This window comes from Labrus mixtus, chromosome 5 (genome assembly GCF_963584025.1).
Source record: "Labrus mixtus chromosome 5, fLabMix1.1, whole genome shotgun sequence".
Classification (NCBI taxonomy): Eukaryota; Metazoa; Chordata; class Actinopteri; order Labriformes; family Labridae; genus Labrus; species Labrus mixtus.
Window position 1 is genome coordinate 3,213,311 of NC_083616.1, and position 17,612 is coordinate 3,230,922.

The 17,612-nt window shown below is 44.8% G+C and overlaps 2 protein-coding genes across 8 annotated transcripts in view; one reads left to right on the forward strand and one right to left on the reverse strand.

Annotated features, from left to right (window-relative positions):
* The window catches only part of zdhhc8b (zinc finger DHHC-type palmitoyltransferase 8b), an 81,979-nt gene extending 71,726 nt beyond the window's left edge, over positions 1 to 10,253 (reverse strand). For 3 of the 4 annotated variants that reach the window (XM_061037323.1, XM_061037322.1, XM_061037324.1), the window contains exon 1: positions 9,961 to 10,253. In XM_061037323.1, the coding sequence (XP_060893306.1) occupies positions 9,961 to 10,064 (104 nt within the window). In that variant the 5' untranslated portion in view covers positions 10,065 to 10,253. Of the gene's footprint in view, positions 1 to 1,069; positions 1,220 to 9,960 lie in introns of those variants that run through there. The other variant, XM_061037325.1, reaches the window with a different exon arrangement.
* Positions 10,254 to 12,575: 2,322 nt separating this feature from the next.
* Positions 12,576 to 17,593, forward strand: pgam5 (PGAM family member 5, serine/threonine protein phosphatase, mitochondrial). Of its 4 annotated transcripts, none has more exons than XM_061037334.1 (6): positions 12,576 to 13,080; positions 14,427 to 14,599; positions 14,708 to 14,833; positions 14,992 to 15,080; positions 16,165 to 16,298; positions 17,042 to 17,593. In XM_061037334.1, exons 1-6 carry the CDS (start codon positions 12,860 to 12,862, stop codon positions 17,190 to 17,192), a joined length of 894 nt encoding a protein of 297 aa, XP_060893317.1. In that variant the 5' UTR covers positions 12,576 to 12,859; the 3' UTR covers positions 17,193 to 17,593. The 4 variants fall into 4 exon arrangements, with proteins under 4 accessions (XP_060893317.1, XP_060893318.1, XP_060893315.1 ...); XM_061037335.1 differs by having other exon boundaries at positions 16,168 to 16,298; XM_061037332.1 differs by having other exon boundaries at positions 14,708 to 14,832; positions 14,985 to 15,080.
* The last annotated feature ends 19 nt before the right edge of the window (positions 17,594 to 17,612 follow it).

Sequence of the window (17,612 nt, forward strand, 5' to 3'; positions counted from 1 at the left end):
CAGCCCTTCTATGCCTGTGCAGAATAATATACCTGAAATAGCCTAAATGTGGTCTAAGATGAATGTTTACTTGCAACACAGTAGAAATAAACGATGACATGATGAAAATGTTAATCGCTTTAGCAGAATGAGTGTATGTGTTTTGGAGGTCTGGGGTCCCCAGAGTTTTGTGAAGTCAAAGTGGGGTCACTAGCCAAAAAAGGTTGGGAACCACTGCTTCAGAGTCACCCCTTGCGCGCTTGTGGATGCACATAGAGGGCTGGTGTAGCTGTCAGCATTATTTCAATGTAGTTGTCAGGCAATGACAGGAGGGCTGGGATGCAATGAGATCAGGAGACCTGGCCTTTTATACTCTGAGCGTCTCTCACTCATCAATCCCAACGGGGACGGACTGCTCAGACTGCATGAAAGCTCAGCAGCCTTCAGTTCAGACATTCAACCTTGATCAAGAGAAGACGAGGTCAGAGGTCAGGATTATATTCCTCATAAGTAGAACTTCTTCTTCTGCTGCTGAACTAAAGCCGAGGTCAAAGTACACGATCTTTTTGTCGGTTACAAAGGTTGGCATGTCATATTAGGCGATCACAGAGCCAGGAATTTGTGCCGTGAGTTAACAGAGACACATGACAGACTATGTGACGGTCCCTGACCAATCATGGACAACCAACGAGTTCTGAGAGAGAGAGCTGCAGTAGCTGCACGTGTGGTTTAAACATTCAGAGGAATACAAAAAAAACCTGTCATACACAGTGCTCAGAAAATTTGAGCAGGTCATTGTATCATGTAACCTCTGTAGATGATTGCACATCAGTATCAGAGGACATTAAAATAATATGATAGATTTAATAATATCATAATATGACAATATACTAACCAACAATTATTTTGAAAAGAAAAAAAGATCTAAAGGTGATCCTATAATCATGATTACAATAACAGACACACTTCTTAATTTGTCCTCTGCCCCCCGAGGATTCTTTAGAGGACCTTGTTGGACCCCTGACCCCCCCCCCCCTGAAAACAACAACTCCACAGCTTTCCTCTGAGGAGACTCAACAGCTGGACATACCTTTGTTGGCAGATATATGGCAGCTCCCTGTCACTGCAGTCACGGCTGCTCTGAGCGTTTGTATCTTGGATGTTTTGCTGTTTGGTGATGGTTTACTGCCACTCCAAAGAAAGTTTCAGTCCAAAGTCCCCGATGAACAACACTGTTTAACATCATTATCAGATCAAAACTTAATATCTGGATCTCACATTTCAGCACATCACTGTCAAACAGACAGCGGCTAAAAATATTCTGTTTGATTGATGGAGTACAGAAACAGACACGTTGAGCTCTCGTGATGTTTCCACGGCTGGAAATGAGACTTTAACTATTTAGACATTTTCAAGTCATCAACAGAGCCCATCCAGGAAGACGGATTTCCATTAGCATCTTTACCATGAGTACAACAAAGACTCAACTTTTCTAAGGAGGTTTAGCAACAAGCTCAAACTAACGCCACCTAAGTTTACATCATAAAAATGACAAAACAGTACTTTTCTATTGAGCCAATAGATGTGGATGACTTATCATTTCAAGAAATTGAAACCATAGAAATAACATCCTCAACTTAAAAATTAAAAGCCATGCTGGTGTTTTTGTAGTGGCTAATTTCAAAGTTGGTGAAACACTGTTAAAGGCTTCTGTTAAACAGGCTAGTTGACTAGCTAAAGTTGGGAAACTGACACAATTTATTGACCATGGCTAAACGTGGGAGCATAGCCTCAACGTGTAAATGTGGCTAACGTTAGCAGTGCTAGCACCGCTAGCCTCCAGTCCTCCTTGCAGGTTAATAGTTTAACCTGACACAGCCTACTTACAACCTTATCTCCAATTTCTAGCTCAAAATACAGCCAAACCAAACTGCTGTTCATTTTACATCCAGGTAATAGAGCATTATGGTAGCTCTCTCTTCCCCCCACCACCACCACCACTAAATTTCCCTGAATATTACCTGCTGTGTTTGCATATTGGTTTCAACCCAGAATTTTAACAAGGGGAAGGAATAAAGATGGCTGTAAAATGTGGCCACTGGCCGGGAGTCCAACCTATGACCATTGCAATGAGAACTTCACCTCTGGGTGCCTTCATGGGCGTCTGCTCTACTAACTGAACTAAACCAGCACCCCAAATATATAGACATATATACAAATATTTTTGGCTGCTACATCCTGCGGCTGCAGAGCTACATGGGTTTGCGTTAATCTGATTCCAGGTGACTTTTCTCTGTGTTTATTTGTTAGATCAGATTGAGAAATGATTCATACACACTCATGTTTCTTTGAAAAAAATGGAGGAGACCTATACAGTTTAGCATCATATACTTTCTGTTGTTCCCTCAATATGCAAGAATTTGTCACCCTGAAATTCTTCAACAAATCACATTTATAGGCCAAAGTAGCTTCATTTATGGGACACACGCCAGGGGAAAATAAACAGAGATTATCCGTTAAGGCTGTAAGGCGTTCCAGAGCCTGTAATGATCCCACAGGTTGGAAGCATGCCTTGTGGTAAACCATAGACCAGTGAAAATTAACCAGAAACCACCACACTCTAAAAAAATGTGTCCTCAAAATAAACGAGACAATAATACATCAGAAGAAGAAGAAACAAACATCAGGTCTATTTATAACTGTGGCCTTGTCTTCTGCACGAGTTCAACGTGAAATACATTTAGTATTTCCTGTCACCTCAAGTAGCTGCTGAAAAAAGTGACACAACCCTGTACTGCATCTGTCAATCTCCAGCCTCTCCGTTTCCAAGGTGCTGATGGACGAGGACCCACAGAGGAAATGACATCGTTATCTTATCTGACAAAGCTCGCCACACCACACGACCTGCAGCTGGTTTAAAGCCCAGTGATCAAAATACCACCAAAAAGCCAGGGGGGGGGATATTTGGCCAATGCAGGTGAGCTTGTTTTGGTAGTTTTGGTCGTGATAATGAAAGTTCATCCTCCGTTTGCCGCGAGGACAGGGGAGCTGCTTATCCACCTGAGCGGAGTGTGTGAGGGCAGAATATTTCAGCAAATGTTTTACAGGCAGGAAGAGGTGAATACTGATGAGTTTGCCCTAAGAGCTGCAATTTGCAACTTTCTTACCTTAAGCGTACTTGGTATTTAAGGTTGTGTGAGCATGTCACACAGCACTGTTCTAGACACTGATAGAACCACCATAGAGCATATTAATAACATCCCAATCTGTAATTCCCTCCCTTTGAAAAGCTCTCTATGACATCTCAAACTTGGAATCTAAATAGACTTAACACACCAGAGTAAAATGAGCATTATTTAAATCAGGCAGTCAACATGGAGGTCACCAACAATTCATTTTCTGTCAAACACAGCATGCCTCCAAGCCGCCACCACCACACTGGAGGGAGTTACAGCGGCTCTAATGGACATTAATATGAAGCAGTGAAGCATTAATGGTTACAAGCCTGTTTACTAAACCACTTCACAAAGAGAGAGAGAGGACAGCGGCTCAGGTTCAGCATACATACACACACACAGGACACGAGTAAGACTCAATGACAAACATTCAATGATGTGTTAGGGATTTCAATCTCTCTATTTCAAGCATGTTTTATTCAGCAGAGAAGAGAGAGGACAGACGACCACAGAGAGGACGAGTGACCACAGAGAGGACGAGTGACCACAGAGAGGACAGACGACCACAGAGAGGACAAGTGACCACAGAGAGGACGAGTGACCACAGACAGGACGAGCGACCACAGAGAGGACGAGTGACCATAGACAGGACGAGCGACCACAGAGAGGACGAGTGACCACAGAGAGGACGAGTGACCACAGAGAGGACGAGTGACCACAGAGAGGACAGACGACCACAGAGAGGACGAGTGACCACAGAGAGGACGAGTGACCTCAAAGAGGACAGATGACCACAGAGAGGACGAGTGACCACATAGAGGATGAGTGACCTCAAAGAGGACAGGTGACCACATAGAGGGCGAGTGACCACAGACAGGACCCAGGGACCACAGAGAGGACGAGTTACCGCAGAGAGGACAGGTGACCACAAAGAGGACGAGTGACCACAGAGAGGACGAGTTACCACAGAGAGGACGACTGACCACAGAGAGGACGAGTGACCACAGAGAGGACGACTGACCACAGAGAGGACGAGTGACCTCAGAGAGGACGAGTTACCGCAGAGAGGACAGGTGACCACAAAGAGGACGAGTGACCACAGAGAGGATGAGTTACCACAGAGAGGACGACTGACCACAGAGAGGACGACTGACCACAGAGAGGACAGACGACCACAGAGAGGACGAGTGACCACAGAGAGGACGAGTGACCACAGAGAGGGCGAGTGACCACAGACAGGACCCAGGGACCACAGAGAGGACGAGTGACCTCAGAGAGGACGAGTTACCGCAGAGAGGACAGGTGACCACTAAGAGGACGAGTGACCACAGAGAGGACGAGTTACCACAGAGAGGACGACTGACCACAGAGAGGACGAGTGACCACAGAGAGGACGAGTGACCTCAGAGAGGATGAGTTACCGCAGAGAGGACAGGTGACCTCAAAGAGGACGAGTGACCACAGAGAGGACGAGTTACCACAGAGAGGACGAGTGACCACAGAGAGGACGAGTGACCACAGAGAGGACGAGTGACCACAGAGAGAACGAGTTACCACAGAGAGGACGACTGACCACAGAGAGGACGACTGACCACAGAGAGGACAAGTTACCACAAAGAGGACGAGTGACCACAGAGAGGACGAGTTACCACAGAGAGGACAGGTGACCACAAAGAGGACGAGTGACCACAGAGAGGACGAGTTACCACAGACAGGACGAGTGACCACAGAGAGGGCAAGTGACCACAGACAGGACGAGGGACCACAGAGAGGACGAGTGACCTCAGAGAGGGCGAGGGACCACAGAGAGGACGAGTGACCTCAGAGAGGGCGAGTGACCACAGACAGGACGAGGGACCACAGAGAGGACGAGTGACCTCAGAGAGGACGAGTTACCGCAGAGAGGACAGGTGACCACAAAGAGGACGAGTGACCTCAGAGAGGATGAGTTACCACAGAGAGGACGAGTTACCACAGAGAGGACGAGTAACCACAGAGAGGACAAGTGACCACAGAGAGGACGAGTGACCACAGAGAGGACGAGTGACCTCAAAGAGGATAGGTGACCACAGAGAGGACGAGTGACCTCAAAGAGGATAGGTGACCACAGAGAGGACAGACGACCACATAGAGGGTGAGTGACCAAGGACAGGACAGGTGAGCACAGAGAGGACGAGTTACCGCAGAGAGGACAGGTGACCAGAAAGAGGTCTCTGTCTCTTTAAGGGCCCCCTCCCCACTTGCCCACTTTCTTCTTATTGACCAGCTCTTAGGAAGCCTTCCGGCGGGCAGAACGCTGCAGGGCTGCCAGGGGAGGGCTGCTCTCCAGTGCTGGGAGAAGAGAGCCTCTGAGGCCGCCTTGTGAAATTCTTTGTTTCATATCGGAGAACTATTTTGTGATTTGCACAAGCTGTTTAGCGCCCCCTGCAGACTTATACGGGGATTACTCCAACATACTTTTACTTTTTTAAAATGGGGATCAGCATAAAAGGTCAGCTTTTAATAAAGGTGGTGATATGGCTGCTGATAGGATCCTGAATCCCACGACAAAGTGATTCACTGTTGAACATATACTGTATATCCAGTGCCTGCTAAAATGCTTTTGGGTGATACTGCATGGACTACAAATAGAAACCATAATGCTTCTGATACTCAGAGTGGTGCCAACTGAGAGATCAGAAAATACATAACCAAGAATGTTTGACTGGCGCACTTGTTTTGCCTCACCCATATTTCAACATCTGCATACTCTCACTGGAAAACACCTAGAAAAAAAACCTCCTGCAGGAACCTCTGAGTGAAGCACAACAACCCATTCAGACTTCATTCAGGGCGCGCTGAATGAAGTCTGATTGAATGGACGTACAGTGAAAAGGAGGAAACAGATGTGGAAGCTGAAGATTAGATTCCTGTTTCCATGGACAGCGCTGCGCTCAGCCTGGTGATACACTCACTGCCTCTCTCATAATTCACCTCCACTCAGCCAAAACTGCTGAACACGGGCCTTTCTCTAGATGACCAATTGATGTTTTCCACACATTTATCCATACCTACTCCAAAGTATGAACTATTAGCATGGCTACAAATGATAATGGCAAGCGTGGCAGATCAGTTTCCTAAACAGGTTATTCATCTGGCATACAGTCAAGGGCAGTGATGAAGCCATTCTGAGGTTTTACTCAATGGAGAGGGAGAAATCTTTTTCAGCGCTGGGGCTAATTTAGACGAGATGTAGGCTATAACAGAATCTGGTTACAGAGCCAGATAAGGCCCGGATGATATTATGACAGTTTACCCATGACTAAAAGCTTCATTTGTCATCTGTATTTTTTACAATGAGTCGCGGTCATGCTGTGGAGATATAAATAATTATGTACTAATGTGTTCTAATTCAATCTCTGTGGGAAACACAAACTGTCAGGCATCAGTTAGCCAACACAGTAACACATCGTGGACAGGGTGCGTGTGTGTGTGTGTGTGTGTGTGTGTGTGTGTGTGTGTGTGTGTGTGTGTGTGTGTGTGTGTGTGTGAGCCAGGACTCATCCTCGATTGCCTGTATGACACCAAGTGGCCTGCTGGCATCAGTGAGACCTTTAACACACCGCAGCCAAGGAATAAAAAAAGATCCCTGTCCCTGGCAATCCGCCGAACTTGAGTGTTCATGATGGACGAGTATAGCGCTTTAGGTTTAACCCTTACATGTCTACGTCTGTGCGTTCTAAACAAAGTTGCTGCTGCACAAATAGGGCTTCTACTTGTGTTCACTTGTTGCAAATTTGAGATAAAAGGTATCAGACCAACTGTTATGTGGCTTGTGATGTAAATGTGTAGCTTTGCCGTGCAGCCAAAGACAATGCAAGACTGCAGGTTCAACATAATGGACTCTGTGTGTATGTGTGTGTGTGTGTGTGTGTGTGTGTGTGTGTGTGCCAAACGTGGCCTAGTTTGGTCATGCACAGCTCCCCGGGGGGGTTCCATTATACGCTACTCAATCCTCTGGACCTTTTACAGTGAAATGAAGGAGCAACAGAGTAAAGTCTTAATCCTCACCCATGAACCATCTGCTGGGGGCTGAACCTTAATGTGTACATTGAAGTGAGCCCCAGCAACAACAACATCAACAAACAAAAAAAAACGCTCTAGGCGGCAGAAATTCTGACTTCCTCCATATGCAAAGAAAATGTCTGAAAGGGAAAATGTCTTGAAATCACAACACATGCATTCTCCATCAGGACGTGCAAATCAGGCCATTTGTTTATGCAAACCCCCCCAGAGAGACGGCCGAGGAGTGCTGTGGGTTTTTTTTTTTAAAGCTACAATCCAACTCACCAACACAGCCCACGAACACCACATGTTCCCTTCAGTCTCAGTCGCTGACCTGAGACCACTCAGGGGGGGGGGCAGATCAAACATTTTCTGTGTTTTCCTGCATTTGTCTCACACAAGCAGAAAGAACACATTCAGCATCTGCATCGTTCAAATACAGGGCAACAAAACACACCACCTTAGGTACACAACAGCTGATAGTTGGAGGGGCAGTTTTGATCTAATCTGGCCCGTTTTCAAACATTTTTGAAGTGGCAAAAAGATAGAAAAACCTTCTCCACCTGACTTCATTGATGCACACAGTCATTTAAGCTTGCAGAACATGTGAGAACAAAGGAGTAAAGCTGCCTCCACCAGTTAGTTAGTTGGTGTTTTATTGTGTACCATTTAAACACCGGGGTCCTATAACAACCCAAATTAAAATAAAAAAATCCAACAGCGGTCTCCAGACCACTTTTTGGAGGTCTCTGTCTCTTCTCAGACTGGGTGGACTCTGTATTTTAAATCAAGACCACCACTGATCTTTCCACGTCATCACTGTGATTAGAAGGTAAACCCCTCTTTCTAAAACAACAAAAAAACTTGAAATTCATTCATAGTTTGATTTTTATCCCCCGTTTACGGCCGCAACCTTCCAGGCGTTGTGGTCTAAGTGAGTGACACGCCCCCTACACTAAGATGATGATTTTTCTGTCATATTTCTGGTCTTGTCTCGTCCTGTCTTGGTCTTAGTCTTGGTCTTGGTCTTGACTTGATCTTGATCCCTAAATGGGGATTTAGGGATAGATTTAAATAGAGCGATGAAACAGCTGTAGGGATCCTTTCTATGACACTGTTAGACACTCAGAATCACAATTTGAGCACTTTCAATGGACCAACTGTGATCAGGTGCCGCTCACAACCCTGTGTAGGTCGGCCCTGGTTTTAAAATACTCAAAGTGAATATTTCCTTAAAAAGAAAGAAATCTCTTATTATGCAGACAGTCATGTCCGATTAGCCAACGAGACATTACATCTATAAAATATTGTTAAACATAACGAGGGAGGAGAAAATCGGTTCAGCAGTTCTAAACCTAGAAAGATGAAAATGAATCAGCCAAAGAGTGGAGAGTCTGTTCCTAAAGGTTCCTCAATCCAGGTCAGAGGTCGCCAAAACAACTCCTGCACTCAGAGTCACAGAAGAGAGGTTGACATGGTTTCATTTCACTGATGATCCATTCACCCGAGGGTCTGATGATTCAGACCGCCCCTCTACAGCTCTGCACTGTTACTTCATCTCTCTTTAGACAGAGTGACCTGGGGATGAAACGTCTTACATGGGGGGGGCTGATAAGCTGTGTAATCATCCTGACTGAACCACTGACACCTGCTTGTCAGAGCACCTGGACTGGATTAAAGCCTGCCTTAGAGAGAGTAGAAACATGTTTGCCTTGATGAGAGCTAGGGCTGGGTGATATGGAGCAATAATCACATCTCCATATTTTTTAGCTGATAACGATACACGATATAAATCTACTCTAAAGACATAAAATCAAAATCAGTTCTCAGTCAAATCCACATGAGCTGAATGCCAAACATCACACAGACACGTCTATTAACAGCAAGCAACACAATGTCAACATGTACACGATAATAAACTTCCTGTTAGCTCCTTGAATTAAATTAAATAGATACAAAAGTTCCTATCCTGAATAACAAAATACAAACAGCTGAGTTTTTAGTTACTCAGGTGTTTCTTTGAGTTTCACTGAGAGAGGGAGAGATGAGGAGCAGGTGAAGAGAGGCGGACTGTGAGAGTAGAAACAAGAGAACTGGCAGCTCTGCAGAAGATTGAAACTTTATGGATTTAAACGTTATCACCTCCTATCAGTACCTTGTTGTATCTCGTTTGAAAGTACATTGATACCCTATATCTTGAAGACTCGATATATTTACCAGCCCTATGAGGTTGTCCAACCTTATTTCTTCCAGAGGAGCACTTGATGATTGTTTATCCAAAAGGTGAGACATGGTGGTAGAGTCCATGGCACCTATGTGGGGCCTCTGTAACTTTAGGACGATTATAAGCCTTGTTGAAAGGTTGTGACCCTGGAACTATCCCGGCCCCAGTGTGCGGGAATGACTCCCTGTGGCACAGAGAGTATCCAGGCCTACACTAGAGGTCTCCAGCAGTGATCCCAGCGCTGCTCTTGCACAACTTGCACGGTTTTAATGAAGTTTGCCTTGCAGTTATAATGGCTGAATGCTTAATCTGAGGCTGACGCGCAAACCCATTACTGCAACAAGGTTCTCCTTCGGGATAGATGTACGTGTTACTATAACACCACCTTATTCCACACAAGTGACTGAACCCACCCGTGCAAACTTCAGGCTGCAAATCCACTCCAGCCTGTGTAATCTGTAGACACACACGGTGTGTCAAAACACCGGCAATGCAGCGAACCAGAGAGAGAGAGAAGAAGAACCGGAGCAAACTTACGTGAAAACGAAAAATAAAGTGGTCGATCCCACCAGGAGTGTGGCAGCAGTGGACACCGGGATGTATTTGGTGGGTTTAAATCTCTTTCCAGCGCTGTTGGGCATTCTGTAATTTCCACATTCCTCAGTTATTTATTCCGATTGGAGGCGCATGTAGAAAAAAAGATCCAGTGTTGCAGGAGCAAGGCGTTTCTTTTGGCTACAATCACCAGTCCGTCTTTGCTGTCGCTGGAGCCGCATAGATCCTGGGATAGAAGCAGGAACACACGGAGCTCTCTGAGAGGGAGAGAGAGAGAGAGAGAGAGAGAGAGAGAGAGAGAGAGAGAGAGAGAGAGAGAGAGAGAGTCTGGAAATCCTGCCCACTGGTGAGGTCACTGAACCGCTCGGAAAGGTGGAGCCTCTGAGCAGAGCTTCTATAAGACGTCCTATAACACATCCATGGAGCAGAGTCTGCGAGGGGCTCCACCAGGGAGTGATCGGAGGCAGACAATCCAATACTGGTGACAGCTTTTATATTTGATCGCTTTTTCAACAGGAGATTTCTAAAATGCCTACACACCTACCTCGCTCATACAGACTCGATCAATGATAGTGTTAAAGGTGTTTGAAGCTGAGCTGCTCTGCTGTGGATGGACAGGTTCAGAGAGAGCAAAGATCTACAATCTTTCACTTTATCATTATTTATGCTTAAACGTGCAAACACACGACCAAACAATTAAGCACATTCACCTCTATGTTTGGTATTGTTTTTTTTATTTGCATTCAGCATTTTCCATTAAACAAACATACTTTAAAACAGTTGAACCTTTCATTAATTACTCCAAGCAGCATATTTAGAAGACAAAATAACACAAAAAAACATAAAACAACGATACAAGAATACATTATATTTCGAAATGAATCAAAATGAAATCAATGGAAATACAATATTTAAAATTAAACTTAATTTGGGGGCTTTAATAAATGTAAAATTGAAGTCATTCAGAGAGTCTCGAGGCTCTTCCTTTATCCACATTTTTTAAAGATTGAAAAAAAGATTTTCAAGTTTTTTTTTTTTTAATGCTACAACATTTGAGTTACTTTTAAAAAATATGTATTAGTATGTTTCGGTATAGTTGGTGTGCATCTTAAGGCATCTATTACATTTAAGTTGCTAAAATTAGTTCATATGTCCTATATGGAGGCAGTGGCGATTCTAGAGCCTGTGTAGACCCCGGGCAAAAATGTACAGGGGCCCCTCAAACAAGAGTTCATCACAAGCGGCAACCTGCGGTCTTGAAAAATGAAGCCAGTGCAGAAGAGCAAAATCCTGCAGTTCATGGAGTGTCCACTTGAGGCTGGCTCCAAGAACACCAGAAGTCACACATGGCTGGCAGAAAAGCTGTTTTTACAGCGTAAATTAAAATGTTTACAGCCTGTTACAAAAAAAAAAAATAGGTCTGATTAACAATTATCATCACTTGCACACACTGTACGGGGGGTGACAGGTGGGCGCAATGTAACGGTTCATCAAGAGGTTTAAAACCCGCCTCAGCTCCAGCTCTCAGCTGTTAGGTTGACTGAAAGTTAGACTGAGACAGGATTTCCAGCATGGAGACTGCTGCTGATGATCCTCCAGAGCCCCCTGCAGGAACAGATTACACCAGGCTAATAAAAGGGACTGGGCCTTAAATTGGGATGGACTCTTATTTAAAGTTTTCTGGTATTTGTTGTCAGGAAGAAGTATTGCAAGTAAAACTGAGTCACAAGGGCCTTTAAAACAAAACATTTCAAGTCACTCCTTCATTATTTAAAGTCTTTGGTTATTATTATTCCCTGTACTTTCTAGTGTGGATTTAAGCAGTGGTGTAGTGATGTCTGAAGAAGTGGGTATACTGTACTCTAATTCCCCCCCCTTCCCAAATGTTTTTTAAGTGACTTGTCCAACAGAGTATAAATGGCCTCTGTTATAAACAGTGACATGTAAGACTACTCTTGCATATTTAGTTGCGTACTAGCCAATTAGAGACAGAGTAGGGAGGGTTATTCCTTTACCATTCAAGGAAGAAAAAACATCTAGCATACTACTAAATATTGTCAATTAGTCATTGGTATGAATCAGAGGATATTAAGAAGTGGGTATACCCACTGAGACACCCACCCTGCAAGACAGCGCTACCGCAGGTTGTTCATCCCATCTGCCGTCAGACTGTTTAATCAGACTCTTTAACAGCATCACCACCTCATGACTCATTTCAATAATGCTACACACTGTGTGTGTTTTTAATAACAATAACCCTTTCCACAAGTGGAAGTGTACATACCGTGTAATTTTCTATTATTGTATTTTTTTATTTAACTGATGTAAATATGTTTGATTTGATTTGTAACTTCTATTTTTATTTTTAATAATTATATTCCCGTCCCCTGTTTTCTGGAGCTGCTGTAATGCAAACATTTCCCCCATGGGGATCAATAAAGTTTATCTTTATCTTTACCCTTTGGAGAGTGAAAAATAAGTTGCACTACACCACTGCATTGAAGGGTTGGAGCGCCCTCAAGTGGCAAATGTCAGAATTATAAATAAAAAAAACGCGAACTCCGTTTGGTTTGTCCTGTGCGGGCCACCGTAATGTTTGTAGGAAATTGCTTGGATTAGCTTGTGCTGAGCATGATGGGGCCGACTCGGGTTTTAGTGTCCACCTAAGAGAGACACCGCCCGGAGGATATTTGTGCCGCTTCAGGTGTGTGTGTGTGTGTGTGTGTTAACTCTGCGGCAGGTGTAATCTGTTTTCAACACCGTCTGACTAAAGGAAGATAAACATTTGTGAGGTTAGGGAGCTTTACGCTTTGATAACAACGGTGAATCATTGAAGCTAATTAGCTAGCCGTACTTTTAGTTTCCTCGGCGTGTCGCAGACATGTCGTCCAGGAGGACTTTGAGACTGATTTGTGGCTTAGCTGGAGGCTCTGCCGCACTCGTGTTTGCTGCCGCCGCCGCCGCTGATTCTCGGGGATGTTTCGGGGAGCCGAGCGGTCGGTGGTCGAGGTTCACCGTGCTGCAAGCTGCGCAGCCGGCGTGGAGCCCCGGCAGCCACACACCGGCCCCGACAGGACACAGCTGGGACTTCAACTGGGACAAGTACGTGTTAGTGTCATTACCTTCACAGTCCACTTTGATTCACCAGGACAAATCTCTGTCAAATATTCATCCATTCAGAAGCAGGACATCCACAGAGGAGGGATATTACAGGATTAGGACGTGTTGATCTTTATATTTTTTATAGAATTAAGTTATTTATTTATGTCTTACTTACAGTCTTTTTAACACAACAAATAACTTGGTTTACAGTATTTAAGAGTGGCAACAGGATGACACTTTTATACAGTTAAACCCCAAGAGGAAACACACATAGACATTCATCTATCAATATATAAATGTATGAGGGATGCATCGATTTGGTATCAGGCGATATTGGCACTGTTGACAGACATCTGCAAATAATGTGACATGAGCCGATGTTTGTCTGTTGTGCCAAATCAATTTAGTTCTGACAACTAGTACACCATTTGGGGCGGCTGTGTCTTAGTATGGTCGTCTCTCAACCTAAAGGTCGAGGGTTTGATCCCCAGCTCCTGCAGCCACATGTTCGATGTGTCCTTAGGTAAGACACTAAACCCCAAGTTGCTCCTGCTGCTTCAGAGGCGGTGTATGAATGGATGAGTTAATACTGATGGACTCTTTACTCAGCAGCCTCTACCATCAGTGTGTGAATGTGTATGAATGGATGAGTTAATACTGATGGACTCTTTACTCAGCAGCCTCTACCATCAGTGTGTGAATGTGTATGAATGGATGAGTTAATACTGATGGATTCTTTACTCAGCAGCCTCTACCATCAGTGTATGAATGGATGAGTTAATACTGATGGACTCTTTACTCAGCAGCCTCTACCATCAGTGTGAATGTGTAGGTGTGAGCTGTGTGAAAACTCTTTGAGCAGTCAGAAGACTAGAGAAGCGCTAAACAAGTTCAAGTCCATTTAGCATTAATCTTACTGATGATTCAGAGAAGAGATGTTTTTATTGAGCAGATGAAATCACCTGTTGAACAAACTGACTTGTTTTCATTGTCAAACACCTGTCAACCAATCTGTGTACATATCTACCACACACACACACACACACCTCACTTAAGTCCCTGTCCTGTATTCTCCACTGCCCCCCCCCCCTCCCCCCACCAGCCATGTCACAGCTTGTTTAGTAGATTTCAGCCTGCTTCAGATAACATCTTTTCTAAAAGTAGAGTAGGGGCCTCTTTTGTCTTTCCACTGTTTTAAAATCGACTTCTGATAAACGAGGTCAGAGATCAGACTCTGCCGTCCCATGGGTCATCCTAATCGTAGCTTAGTCAGCCCGGGCATTACTCCTAAAGTTAACCATGTGAGACAAAGCCTCTTTTAATCTGAGAGTCTTAACCGTGTTCAGGAGAGACCCGTCTGCACTGACCAACGGGAAGAAGAAAGACAACGCGGCCGAAGACCCCAGCTCGGAGCAGGACAATGGCAAACCCAAAGCTACACGGAACATCCTCCTCATCAGGCACTCTCAGTACAACCTGAGCGGGAGCAACGACAAGGAGAGGATCCTCACGCCGTTAGGTCTTTGTTCACTTTACGTCAAACACAATTTGAAGAGTCATTTCAGTTTGAGCGAGGTGAGGTGATGGCGTGTATTTGTCACAATGTCCACTGTGTCCTCGTCTCCAGGTCGTGAGCAGGCCGAGCTGACGGGTCAGCGGTTGGCCGCGTTGGGGCTGAAGTACGATGTTCTGGTCCACTCGAGCATGGCCAGAGCCACAGAGACAGCGAACATCATCAGCAAACACCTCACAGGTAGTGGACGCATGAAACTTGAACTCTTTCTGTTTGTCTTTGTCTTTCACCTCCTCCAGTTTAGAAACGTACTTTACTCGTAGGTCTAGCTGATGCAGACATTCTGACAAAGTGGATATTAACATTTTGTTCTTGTCTCCGATCTCGTACGGGTCCAGGAGTGGAGCTGCTGCGCTGTGATTTGCTGAGAGAGGGTGCACCCATCGAGCCAGTTCCTCCGGTCACTCACTGGAAGCCCGATGCTGTGGTGAGAAATGCTATAACCATTCTGAGAGCCGTCTGTGCAGGCGGTCCGGTCTAAAGCTGCGGAAATCAGACAATACGTCAGTGCATTGTTTCAGGACTTTCTGAAAGAGGCCAACAGTTAAAGAAGTTACCCCGCCAAGGATCAATGTTTCTGTTGAATCATATAAACCCACCATCAGTTGACAAATCATGTTTGACTTTAAAGACTTAACGGCCCGTGTCCACAGACGGCGCTTTTTGCACTGGAATCACTCACGACCTCCGTTTCAGAGCGCTTCTGGCCAGCGCTTATTGTTGCTAGGTTACAAAAGCTAACTTCTGCTTCCCTCTGTAATGTCTGTTAGGTGTGTTTCAGATAGGTGATTAATATTTGCTTTAATTTAAGGACATATGACAAAGAGTCGTGTCCTGGCACCAGCAGCAGCTCTACCTGGAAACCGTTCCCTCGAAAAGACGAGTCAGACTCTGGTCTCCTCCCACCATTGTTGTTGACAAAGCTTGATGTTGTATGTCCCGCCCCTTCTTGATTCTGATTGGTCAGTGAGGGAGAAGTGACATTGAAGAGCGCGGCCCTTTTCCAAAATTGAAAACATGTTTTCAACTGATAAGGCTGTGAGCGCAGCGACAAAAAACAGCTGACGCGGAGCGCTGAATCATATTGGTTTTGTATGGAAAACGAGCAAAGAGCGCTGCATGTGGACACAGGCCCTAAAGGGTTTGGTAAACACGATGGAACAAGTAGCTCCGCGTAAAGGTTGTTTGTGGTTCATCATTTGCTGCAGATTGCGTCTTTCCTGGTCAATCCACCGACCCCGCTTCCTCCAGTGAAAAGTGAGGAACAAAGAAAAAGTGAGTTTCAAGAACAGGATTATTAGTCCTGAAAACAACCAGTGGAAACGTCACATTGTTGAATACCTCTGTAGTGAGGTGAATTACTTAAAGTTGGTGCATCAGAGAGCAGTGTGTCCTCTTCCACACTGTTGGCCTCATTTTGGAATCTCCTACTACATTCCCCACAATGCACTGCAGCATCATGTATTGACTCTGTGACAAAGTGGCCTTTAAACCTCTCTACCCTCCTCCAGCAGTACCACGAAGATGGAGCTCGCATCGAGGCAGCCTTCCGCCGCTACATCCACCGCGCCGACCCCAAGCAGAAGGAGGACAGCTACGAGATCATCGTGTGTCATGCCAACGTCATCCGCTATTTTGTCTGCAGGTTAGTGTTTCCGCTGGACAATGAGGTCATCAGTCAGCTGAGACTAGACCGTGGCCTTCTTGCTTTGCCGACCGTTGTATTTAAACTCTTCTGCGGTTGTTCTTCATTTATTTATTTATTGAATATGTGCTTTAGAGTTTATTGTTCCCCATCTTGTAATGAGCTCAAGAGTCCATTTAAAGTCAGCTTTTAAAATATGATTTACTAAAACATCCTTGAGTCAAATCTGGAAGTCAGTAGTTCAAGCTGTCGAGCTCAAAACATCGACATCCTGTACAATTTGCAACCAGGTCATTTAAGGTCACCAGCTCCTTGACTTTCAAGGCACACTGCAACATGTTCCAGGCCGAAGGTGCAGAATACCCAATACTTTTCCCAGTTTCTGTCCAAGCGTTTGGGACAGAGAGCATAAAGAGGTCCTGAGGATGGGATTTAGATTTTGAATCATCTTTGATGAGAAGATGAATAATAATACTAAGACATAAAAAAGTATGAAATACTGAAAGGAAATTAGTTTAATGACATGATTCTACGTAGATTGGGCTTCAGAAAGCCTTGATCTTATTTTTATGTACTTTTCATATGTTTAAAAGAGACATAGTAAGTTATGATAAGGATGTAAAATCTTGACGGGCAGTTTTTGTACCATTTCAGTCATTTCTAGTTATTTATGAAATATCTCTACACCTGCTCCTGGAGTCTCGTCCTCAGCTGCTTCCTTCTCTCTCTCTCTCTCCTCTCAGGGCTCTGCAGTTCCCTCCAGAGGGATGGTTACGTATGGGTTTAAACAACGGCAGCATCACGTGGCTCACCATCCGCCCCAGCGGCAGGGTGGCCCTCAGAACTCTGGGAGACTCAGGATTCATGCCCCCGGACAAACTTACGCGGACCTGACGGCCCCAACACGTTGCAAAATTTTCTGGGACTCAGCCCGAGTCCTGGTCGGTCGGTCGCAGGGTCAGAACGCAGTTTCCTCCTTAAGTGTCTTGAAAAATGACTCGTTGATGTTATTGTTTTTTTTGTAATTAAACTTTCGATCGTTTGACACTCTGTGGGTGCGATTTCTTCCGTGCCATAGAAGGCCAGCAGTAGTGCTAACGGCTGCATTGCAACTCCTTCTGAATGTAACTGAGGATTTTTACAACAGATTTTTAAACCAAAAAAAAAAATGAAACAGTTTATTTGTAAAGTTGTTGTGAGTGAGTTCAAGCTCTCAACGTGTCACTGCAGGACGCTACAGTGAGGATTATGTGTTGTTTGGTGCAGCTGTAGTAAATAAAATGATGACTCCCTCAGGTTGTGTTCGAGGTCTTT

Excerpts from the sequence above, each read along its gene's own strand:
- pgam5 (XM_061037332.1), top strand. The coding sequence starts at position 12,860 with ATGTCGTCCAGGAGGACTTTGAGACTGATTTGTGGCTTAGCTGGAGGC. Across the intron at positions 13,081-14,426 it reads TGGGACTTCAACTGGGACAA|GAGAGACCCGTCTGCACTGA; the intron begins GTACGTGTTAGT and ends AACCGTGTTCAG. Across the intron at positions 14,600-14,707 it reads GAGGATCCTCACGCCGTTAG|GTCGTGAGCAGGCCGAGCTG; the intron begins GTCTTTGTTCAC and ends CCTCGTCTCCAG.